Here is an 11,355-nt window from a genome sequence, read left to right as displayed (position 1 = left end):
GTCAGATTCTGGGCCCTTCCCTTTCCACTACCAAGCAATCTTTAATAATAAGGCCACAAAACGAGGTTGCCAAGGCCTAGTGGGGTGGTGGGAAAGACCCCACCACTACACTAGATAAAGTCAAGCAACAAAATGAGGTACCCAAATAGCTCTGGAAATAGATGAGAAAGAATTAGAACTCTTGAGGGTCTCTTTCTTTTGCTTTTTTTTTTTTTTGGTGGCAGGTAGGGAGAAGGAATAAAGCTTATGGAAGAACTGGAAAATACTGCTACTTCATACATCAAAGGTAACCTTATATTCTCTGTAAGTGAATGTTTTAACTAGAATTAAGGAAGGGGAAAAAGGAACCAGGGGTAAATAAGCAGCTATGGGAGACAGAGTCCTGAGTCCATGGGGTGGCTGGGGCTGGGTCAGTGGGTGATATGAAATCAAATCTAGCCTCCCTCTATCTGGCAGGAAGTGGCATGCTGGTAAGGAACAAAAAGGTAACAGCCACAGCTTAGTGGGAAGAGAGGGAACTGAGAAACCCCAAACCTAGAAGTGCCAAGGGTTAGTGTTAAAAGAGACAGATACACGTGCATGGGGCAGGGGTGATTGTTCGGACCATCTGGATAGGCCTTTGGCTGTGGGTGCATCAGAAACCCCACCCTTGGGGGATGATCTGTGAGGCTCTGGGGCTGGGAGGCCCCCAGCACAGGTGTCAAACGTACATGACCATGTGGCTAAAACGCCCCATATCTGTCCATTACTCACAACACACAGTTCCCACCGACCCATATTGCCATGTCCAAGGCAGATGGGAGGAGATAAGATGACATCTCTCTTGGCTCTTGGGCGGGCGAGCTCTGGCTGAGGACCTCTCCACCAGAGGAGGCATCATCTACCTGCAGACTGGGACTGTGGGGTCATGATTACATGCGATTGTATTGGCATGTTCAGTTCTGTCCTTTGGCTGGCCATCTGAGTGAGGACTGAGGTGGCCACAGCTTCAGCTGCAGAGCGAACACTGAGGCCATTGGTAGGGGCTGTTGCTGAGCTGTGCTGAATCACAGGGGCTGGAGAACCCGTTGGCTCTGAGCTTTCCTTGGGGCTTTCTGCCAGGAAGGAGGGCAAAGAGCAGAGAGCAATTGGTTAGAAAACAGAATGGGGAAAGAGGCAGGACTACCTTTTGCCATAATTCTAAAGGAGACCAAAAGGGAAATGAAACCCATCTTTTTTTGGGAAACACTTCCCAGAATCCTGGCTTCTAAGTCATAAATGGGCTAGGAAATGGGAAGTTGTAAGAAGGGAAGAACTAGGCCAAAATTAACCTATCTATCCCAATAAAATGAATCTCCAACATGTTAATTACACTGTCTGGTTTCTAGGTCTTTGCATAGTTCATTACCCAACTCTTCTTATTATTCATTACTTCCATTCTTTCTTGTTTTTAAGAGATAGGGTCTCAAGTGATCCTCCTGCCTTGGCCTCTCAAAGTGCTGGGATTATAGGCATAAGCCACTGTGCCTGGCCTTCATTTCTTCAAAGGTGATTTAAAACAGATCTCTTTTTAGCCATCCTCTTTGATTAATTATCAGAGGAACTGAATTATTCCATTATTTTATTTAATTATTTTTTTTTCCTGAGACTGAGTCTTGCTCTGTTGCTCAGGCTGGAGTGCAGTGGTACGATCTCAGCTCACTGCAACGTCCGCCATCCAGGTTCAAGCGATTCTCGCGCCTCAGCCTCCCCAGTAGCTGGGACTACAGGTGCACACTGCCACACCCAGCTCATTTTCGTATTTTTATTAGAGACAGGGTTTCACCATGTTGGCTAAGCTGGTCTCAAACTCCTGACCTCAAGTGATCGGCCTGCCTCGGCCTCCCAAAGTGCTGGGATTATAGGCGTGAGTCACTGTGCCAGGCCTATTCCATTATTTTTAATGTTCCTTTGCCATGTAGTTGTACCATAGGTAAGTCTGATAAATATCGAGTTATAATCAAATGATATTATGAATGGCCAGTCCCTGGCCCAGGTTCAGTCAACATGTAAAACTACAAAGAAATCTTAAGACCCTCCTGACTAAAAATTAGCTAGGCATTAATGATTATAAAACATTATGACCTATGCCACTCCACCTAAAGTGACATTAACATTTGACTACCAAACACAACTACCTGAGCTACATACAATGGTAACTCCATGTTGCTCATCAGTCAAATATTTTTAAAATTTTTTTAGAGGGTCTCATTCTGTCATCCAGGCTGGAGGTGCCATGGCACAATTACAGCTCACAGCAGCCTTCTACTCCTGGCCTCAAGCCATCCTCCTGCTTCAGACTCCCAAATTGCTGGGATTACAGGTATGAGTCATCACACTCAGCAAGTCAAGGAGTTTTATTAAACATCAGATAGCCTCTATAGCTGCTTAAACAGAGGTATGTGGAAAAAAGGCAAACTTTCCATAGTCAGTTGTATTTCTGACACCCTGATGAATGCCTGAGTTTTCTTTTAAGATTCAAATATGGCCGGGCACGGTGGTTCACGCCTGTAATCCCAGCACTTTGGGAGGCCGAGGCAGGAGAATGGTGTGAACCTGGGAGGTGGAGCTTTCAGTGAGCCGAGATCACACCACTACACTCCAGCCTGGGCGACACAGCGAAAACTCTGTCTCAAAAAAAAAAAAAAAAAAAAAAAAAAATCAACATATTGCTGCCTCCTCTGTGAAGCCATCTTTGTTACCCTCAGTACATTAACTGCTTTATTCTTTGTGTTTTCACAGCGTATATTCATCAAACATTTACTGAGCATCATCCATGTACCAGGCATGGGTACACAGAGAAGAAAACGGGAACACTGCCCTTAGGAAGCTCCCAGTTCAGGGGCTCCTTGACTAGAATATCCATCCTTACCTCATCCACAGGTTTATATGACCCTATGATTCTTTCAGAGGTAGCGACAATGTCTTATTCATCATGTGTCAAGTACTTATATAATGTCTATACCACACAGCAGGAACTAAATACATCTTTGCTATAATGAATAAGTAAGGCCGGGTGTGGTGGCTCACACCTGTAATCCCAGCACTTTGGGAGGCGGAGGTGGGCAGATCACATGAAGCCAGGAGTTTGAGACTAGCCTGGGGAACATGGCAAAACCCTGTCTCTACTAAAAATACAAAAACGAGCTGGGCCTGGTGGCGCCCGCCTGTAGTCCCAGCTACTCGGGAGGCTGGGGCAGGATAAAAAAAAAAGAATAAGTAGTTTAATGGACTAACTACGTATCAGAGTTCTTGCAAGGACTAAGTGGAAAACTGACCCTATATAGATTATATACTGATAAACAGTCCTTATCCTCTTAAGCCCATCAACAGGATTTGGTTTTTTTGTTTGTTTGTTTTTTTAGACAGAGTCTCACTCTGTCACCCAGGCTGGAGTGCAGTCGCACTATCTTGGCTCACTGCAACCTCTGCCTCCCGGGTTCAAGCTATTCTCCTGCCTCAGCTTCCCAAGTAGGTGGGACTACAGATGCACATCATCACGCCCGGCTGATTTTTTAAATTTTAATAGAGACGGGGTTTCACCGTGTTAGCCAGGATGGTCTCGATCTCCTGACCTTGTGATCCACCCGCCTCGGCCTCCCAAAGTGTTGGGATTACAGGCGTGAGCCACCGTGCCCAGCAACAGGATTTAAAATCACTGAACTTCTTGAAACACTTTTTTATTTTGATTTACAGAATACCACATTCAGCTCTGTAGCTGGTTTTCCTCCTCACTTCCTGGTTGTTTCTTCTCAGTCTCTTGTGGCTTCTTTCTCATTTCTATGAACTGTAAATGCTGGAGTACCCCATTGTTCATTCCTGGGACTTCTCTTTTTCCATCTCTGCTATCTCCCTTGGGAACTTCATCTAGTTTCAATGCTTTAAAAACTATAGCCAGGTGTGGTGGCTCACACATGTAATCTCAGCACTTTGGGAGGCCAAGGCGGGCAGATCCCTTGAGTCCTGGAGTTTGAGACCAGCCTGGCCAACATGGCAAAACCTCATCTCTAAAATAACAAAAAAATTAACTGGTCATGGTGGTGCATCCCTGTGGTCCCAGTTACTTAGGCTGAGGGGGCAGGATCACTTGAGAGCCTAGGAGACAGAGGTGGACCCTGCCTCCAAAAAACCCCAAACCAAATAAAACCAAAACTAGCTATATGCTGCCGACTCCCGAAGTTTTATCTTCAGCCTTTCCTCTGAATTACAAATCCATATAACCAACCGACTGCTTGACATCTCCACCTATAAGCCTAATAGGCTCCTTAAACTCAGTTTGTCCAAAACTGAGTTCCTGACAGATCTCCCAAACCATTTCCCCTACACTTTACCCTATCTCAATTAATGACAACTTCATTCTTGCAGTTGCTTAAGCCAAAAACTTTAGTGCAATTTTTTATTCTTTTTGTCGTATATACCACCCCATCTGCTCTCATCACTCTTAACTTCAAAATATATCCTGGATTCAACCTGTTCTCATCGCTTTCACTACCATCATCCCTTGCTTGTATTACTGTAATAGCCTCCTAAGTGGACTGTCTGCTTCTGCCCTTGTACCCCTGATGTCTCTAACAGAGGAATCCTGTACAAATGTAAGTCAGATCAGTTTTTTTTGTTTGTTTTTTTGAGACAGAATTTCACTCTTGTTACCCAGGCTGGAGTGCAATGGCACGATCTCAGCTCACTGCAACCTCCGCTTCACAGGATCAAGTGATTCTCTTGCTTCAGCCTCCCAAGTAGCTGGGATTACAGGCATGTGCCACCACGCCCGGCTAATTTTTTGTATTTTTAGTAGAAACGGTTTCACCATGTTAGCCAGGCTGGTCTCAAACTCCCGACCTCAGGCGATCTGCCTGCCTCGGCCTCCCAAAGTGCTGGGATTAAAGGCGTGAGCCACGGCGCCCAGCCTAGTCAGATCAATTATATCACTTTTCTGCTGAAAACCCTCTAATGGCTCCCAGTGTAGAGTAAAAGCTGAAATCCTCACCATGACTGATGAGACCCTACATGAAATGCTGCTATTACCTCTCCTACTTGGTCTCCACCTACTCTCCACACCCAACTCCAGCTGAGCCTCCTTGATGTTCCTAGATGTACCAGGTACTTTGTGACTTTGCATCTTTGCAGTTGCTGAACCTCCTCCCTATAGTACTTTTCTTCCATATAAATGCATATAGCTCCTTCACTTCCTTCAGGTCTTTATTCAAAAGCCACCTAATCTAAAATTTCTGTCCTGCTGCTAACATTTCATATTACCCTTCCCTGTTTTGTTTTTCTTCTAACATTTACTGTTATCTAACATGTCATATATTTTACCTATTTATCTTGTTTATTGTCTGTCTCACCCACTAAAATACAAGCTCCTCAAGGGCAGGGATTTAATCTAATTTATTTGGTTCCTTATTATATCCCCAGCATGAAAAACAGTGCCTGGCACAGAATAGACATTCCATCAATATCTGCTTAATGAATGAATGCACCTTGAAGTATATATTAAAATTAAAATTTAAATAGAGATGTTTAAAATTGGTGATATGGTTACTCCTTTTCTATGGGAACACATCTCTGAAATAATAAAGACAGCAGAAAAAATAATTCAATATATCAAAATTTGATAGCAATAGTTCTATGAATTTAATTTGCAAAAAGAAAACTAGCATTTATTAGCTTTTATTGCCCATAAGCAAATTATTCACAGTAATTTTAACTTCAGAATTGTATGTCCTGAGCACAACTCTGTGGCCATTGCCTTCTAGCAGTATTTTATGTGTGCTCATAGATTACAAACTGAAACCAATATCAGCCTATCATTAGATAAAATATACCCTATATCCCAATGTATCATCTGTGGTTTATGTCTTTTCTAGGCCAAGACATTATTTTTGGAGTAAGAAATACCTAGATGTGCCAGGCATGGTGGCTCACACCTGTAATCCCAGCACTTTGGGAGGCTGAGGCAGATGGATCACCTGAGGTCAAGAGTTCGAGACCAGCCTGACCAATATGGTGAAACCCTGTCTCCACTCAAAATACAAAAATTAGCCAGGCATGGTGGCTGGAGCTTGTGGTCCCAGCTACTCCAGAATTGCTTGAACCTGGGAGGCAGAGGTGGCAGTGAGCCGAGATCATGCCACTGCACTCCAGCGTGGGCGACACAACAAGGCTCCATCTCAAAAAAAAAAAAAATAGATGTGCCGGGCGAGGTGGCTCACGCCTTAATCCCAGCACTTTGAGAGGCTGAGGCGGGCGGATCATGAGATCAGGAGATCGAGACCCTCCTGGCTAACATGGTGAAACCCTGTCTCTACTAAAAATATAAAAAATTAGCTGGGCTTGGTGGTGGGCGCCTGTAGTCCCAGCTACTTGGGAGGCTGAGGCAGGAGAATGGCGTGAACCTGAGAGGCGGAGCTTGCAGTGAGCTGAGATCGCGCCACTGCACTCCAGCCTGGGGGACAGAGCGAGACTCGGCCTCAAACAAAACGAAACAAAACAAAGCAAAAAAACATAGATGTAAATCTTGGCTTCACCACTTTCCCAGCTTGGTAACTTCAGCTAAATGACCTAATCTAAGTGCAGTTTTCTCACATATAAATGTAGGTAATATCCAATTCATGAGAGATTTGGGAACACTGTAGCATGCCTAACACAAAATATGCACCCAGTAAATACTGCTATCCTTCAACCCCCAACTATAACAGATAATTAGGATAACTCTATATTGTTGTCAAAAACAGTTTTTTCTAGGTCTGGTTGCTCCACAGGGGCTACTCACTCATCAGTGTGGGGTCCCTAGAACATTCAGAATGGAGTTACAAAATTATAAGCAGTTGAGACACTCAGGACATGCAGTTTACTGACTGACTGAACTTAGGTTGTGTGCCACTCACCTAAATAGCCTTGAGTCTTTTTCTGTAGTGCAGTGACTGGGCAGTCTTTATGAGCTAATAGTAGCTGTTTCAACTGGGCCACCTCATTGCGTAGTAATGTGACTTCATTCTGAGGAGGGAGGGAAGAAAAGAGTATCAAGAAAATTCATCCTCTATTCTTGCACCCTTAGTGGCTGTTCCCAAAGGAAGGAGGGAATATTGCCTCGATTTTCTCCCCTGAATTGGGACAAGACTCCTCATCCAGCAAGTTTTCACAGGGCCCAGGGCCAGTATAGTCATGAATTCAATGACAGGAGTTGCTGACAGTGAAAAGTCAGGATTTATAATGGAAAAATTACTCCTATTTAAGATAAATATGATTATACTGAAATTAATAATACACATGCTCTTTGACTAAGAAGGCCTACTTCTAGGAATCTACGTAACAGAACTGTTTACTCAGGTGCATGCAATGTTCACTGCAACGTTGTTCTAGCAAAAAATTAGAGCAGTATCAATATCCATACCTTATAACATCACTACACAACAGAATATACTACTATACAGCTATTAAAAAGAATGAGGTAGATCTCCCATACCCATGGCTAGATCTCTGGGAAATACTGTTAACCTGTTTATCTTAAAAACAAGCACACAACCCTTCCAGCCCTACATAAAAACTATAAATAAAAAATATTTAGGAATATGAATCTGTCTGGAAGGTACATACTAAATGTATCTATAGGAAAGAGAACGGGACTAGAAAAGGCAGATTAAAGAGGGACTTTGCTTCTATTCTATACATTTGTGTGTATATTTTATAATACAAATGTATTTATATATTGCTTTTTAAATTAAATATTTTAATAATCAGAAGGAAAAATAACATTCAAGAGAATGTATGGTTTATAGATTATAGTTATTATATTTGTTCTTGTAGCACTTTTTTTCTCTTTTACTAAGCTGCATCATCTACGGCAAACACATTTCCCGTTGGGTTTTCATGACCCCAGTCAGATTCTACAGATGATTTAAAAGAGCACCCTGGGGTGCTTAATCTAATTCCTTCATCCAAACGCGTTTATGGATGACTCTAGCAGGAGATTTGGGGGTAGATGATGAGTGTCTTCACCAATCCCTATGAAAGAGATTTCAACTCTGACTGTTAAGAGATTCTTCCTGGAACAACTTCTAGATCTGTCCTAATTAGAGAATTACCATCTTTTATCAAATTGTACCACTTTTTCTGATTCCATTCCACTTTCTGGATTTTCAACAATTCTAGTAAGCATCCACTCACACTCAGCTGAATGTTCTGAGAAGTGAGTTCTTCGGCCTTCTTCTCTAGGGAGGACACCCACAGCTTTCGCTTTTGGCGGCAACGGGAGGCCGCAGCCCGGTTGCGCTCCAGAAAGCGCTGCCGTCGCTCATCTGGATCTTCATCTACTGTGCGCCGCCGTCGCCCCCCAGTACTAGGGGTGGGCTGGGCTGGTGAGACCTGGTGCCCAGGAAGGAAGAGAGGTTACCTGATGAGAACATTAATCCTTTCCAAATCACACCTGATGTTAGGTAGATTAGTAAGATCTGGTAAAAGGATGTACCAGCCTCTGGTAACCACAGCAAGTCTCATTACTATGTCCCCGAGCTTCTCTTATGTAGGAGTCCTCAATTTTGCCTCCTATTTCCTTCCAGTCTTCTCAGTCTCATACTTAGACAAACTACAGTTCATTTGGAAACTGATTATTTCTCAGACAGACAGACAAATGAAACTACGGTTACTTTATGTTTCTTAACAATAGGGAATCTTGACTGGCACGGTTGGCTCACACCTGTAATCCCAGCACTTTGGGAGGCCAAGGGAGGCAGATCACCTGAGGTCAGGAATTCAAGATCAGCCTGGCTAACATGGTGAAACCTCATCTCTACTAAAAATACAAAATTAGCCGGGCATGGTGGCATATGCCTGTAATCCCAGCTACTTGGGAGGCTGAGGCAGGAGAATTGCTTGAGCCCAGGAGGCGGAGGTTGCAGTGAGCTGAGATCATGCCATTGCACTCCAGCCTGGGCAACAAGAGTGAAACTCCATCTCAAAAAACAAAACAAAACAAAACAAAAGGGAATCTTATAGGCAGGGAAATCAGAATTGGGGGAAGGTATTAGGGGAACTTTTAGAAGACTGTGAAATAAAAAAGTTTGAGAATCACTGATTTGGACAAGTGACATGTAAAAACAATTGCATACTATTACAGGTTTCAGAAATGGAGACAAATGTTCTCATCCATTTCATTACTAGTGACATGTGAGTTATTATGGGGAGATATAGATAAGCATATTATTTTTATTTATAATCAGTTATTAATCATCCTCAAGAACAACCCCCCACTTTTGTTTACAAACAAAAAATGTTTAATCACTTTGCAAATTGGTGATACAGGACTGTCTTTTGTTTTTAAAGTTCGGGCTGAAGTCCCTTGTCACTAAAGCACTTTTGGATCATCCCTTTCTGTTAGTTGGGATGCACTTGGAGAAGAAAGGCCAATTTTATAACAGAAGCCAAAAATTTTTTAAAATGTAGAAAGGTCAACCATCTGTAGAAAAAAGTTCACCCTTGAACACAGGCTTGAGCTGCAAAGGCCCACTTAAATGCAGATTTAAAAAAATAAGTTATACCGACCAGCTGGGCACGGTGGCTCATGCCTGTAATCCCAGCACTTTGGGAGGCCGAGGCAGGCGGATCACTTGAGGTCGGGAGTTCGAGACCAGCCTGACCAACATGGAGAAACCCCATCTCTACTAAAAATACAAAATTAGCCAGGCGTGGTGGCACATGCCTGTAATCCCAGCTACTCGGGAGGCTGAGGCAGGAGAATTGCCTGAACCTGGGTGGCGGAGGCTGCAGTGAGCCAAGATCGAGCCATTGCACTCCAGCCTGGGTAACAAGAGTGAAACTCCATTTCAAAAAAAAAAAAAGTTATACCAAGTGTGCCTGTTTCTCCGACCCCCCTTCCAACTTCTTCACCTCTTCTGCCTCTGCTTTCACTGAGACAGCAAGACCAAGCCTTCCTCCTCCTCCTCCTCAAAGCGAAGATGATGAGGATGACGACTTATATGGTACTCCATTTCTGCTTTAATGAATAGTAAATATATTGTCTCTTCCTTATGATTTTCTTAATATTTTCTTTTCTCTAGCATCCTTTATTGTAGGAATACAGTAGATAATACATATAACATACAAAATGTGTGTTAAAACAACTCTATGTTATTGGGATGGCTTCTGGTCAACAGTAGACTATTAGTATAGTTTTTGGGGAGTCAAAAGTTATACGTGGCCAGATGCAGTGGCTCATGACTGTAATCCCAATACTTTGGGAGGCTGAGGCAGGTGGATCACCTGAGGTCAGGAGTTCGAGACCAGCCTGGCCAACATGGCAAAACTCCGTCTCTACTAAAAATACAAAAATTAGCCAGGTGTGGTGGCAGGCGCCTGTAATCCCAGCTACTCGGGAGGCTGAGACAGAAGAATCGCTTGAACCCGGGATGCGGAGGTTGCAGTGAGCTGAGATTGTGCCACTGCACTCCAGCCTGGGCAACAGAGCAAGACTCCGTTTCAAAAATGTAAAAAATAAAAAAGTTATATGTGAGGCCAGGTGCAGTGGCTTATGCCTGTAATCCCAGAACTTTGGGAGGCCGAGGTTGGGAGGATCACTGGAGCCCAGCAGTTTGAGACCAGCCTGGGCAACACAGTGAGATCCATTTCTACAAATAAATAAATTCAGCTGGGCATGGTGACGCATTCCTGTCATTCCAGCTTCTTACGAGGCTGAAGTGGGAAGATCATTTGAGCACAGAAGACTGAGGCTGCAAGTGAGCCATGATTGTCTCATTGCACTCCAGCCTGTGCAACAGAGCAAGAACCTGACTCAAAAACAAAAAAAAGATGCTGGGCATGGTGGTTCACACCTGTAATCCCAGCACTTTGGGAGGCCAAGGCAGGTGGTCACTTGAGGCCATGAGTTCAAGACTAGCCTGGCCAACATGGTGAAATCCCACCTCTATTAAAAATATAAAAATCAGCTGAGAGTGGTTGTGCGCACCTGTAATCCCAGCTACTTGGGAGGCTGAGGCATGGCTTAGACTAGGATGGAGGTTGCAGTGAGCCAAGATCACACCACTGCACTCCAGCCACAGTGACAAGGTGAGACTCTGTCAAAAAAAAAAAAGAATCTCGTACTCTACTCTAGGCCCTACTGAATTATGTTCTCCATTAATATAGATAATTAAGAAATGATTTTTTTTTTTTTTTGAGATGGAGACTTGCAGTGTCGCTCAGGCTGGAGTGCAGTGGTGTGATCTCGGCTCACTGTAACCTCCACCTCCCAGGTTCAAGCAATTCTCCTGCCTCAGTCTCCTGAGTAACTGGGACTACAGGCGCCTGCCACCATGCCCGGCTCATTTCTTGTATTTTTTTTTT

General features: G+C 43.7%; 1 protein-coding gene across 8 annotated transcripts in view; it reads right to left on the bottom strand.

Annotated features, from left to right (window-relative positions):
- Positions 1–202: 202 nt before the first annotated feature.
- The window catches only part of LOC108514646 (cyclic AMP-dependent transcription factor ATF-7), a 123,056-nt gene continuing 111,903 nt past the window's right edge, over positions 203–11,355 (bottom strand). For all 8 annotated transcript variants that reach the window (XM_017851029.1, XM_017851036.1, XM_017851034.1 and 5 more), the window contains 3 exons: positions 8,185–8,382; positions 6,906–7,014; positions 203–1,094 (listed from right to left, as the gene is read on the bottom strand). In XM_017851029.1, coding sequence (XP_017706518.1) covers positions 877–1,094; positions 6,906–7,014; positions 8,185–8,382 — 525 coding nt within the window. In that variant the 3' untranslated portion in view covers positions 203–876. The remainder of the gene's footprint in view (positions 1,095–6,905; positions 7,015–8,184; positions 8,383–11,355) is intronic.

This window comes from Rhinopithecus bieti, unplaced genomic scaffold (assembly GCF_001698545.2).
Source record: "Rhinopithecus bieti isolate Rb0 unplaced genomic scaffold, ASM169854v2 scaffold_33474, whole genome shotgun sequence".
Taxonomy (NCBI): domain Eukaryota; kingdom Metazoa; phylum Chordata; class Mammalia; order Primates; family Cercopithecidae; genus Rhinopithecus; species Rhinopithecus bieti.
This window is presented reverse-complemented; position numbering and strand designations above follow the sequence as displayed.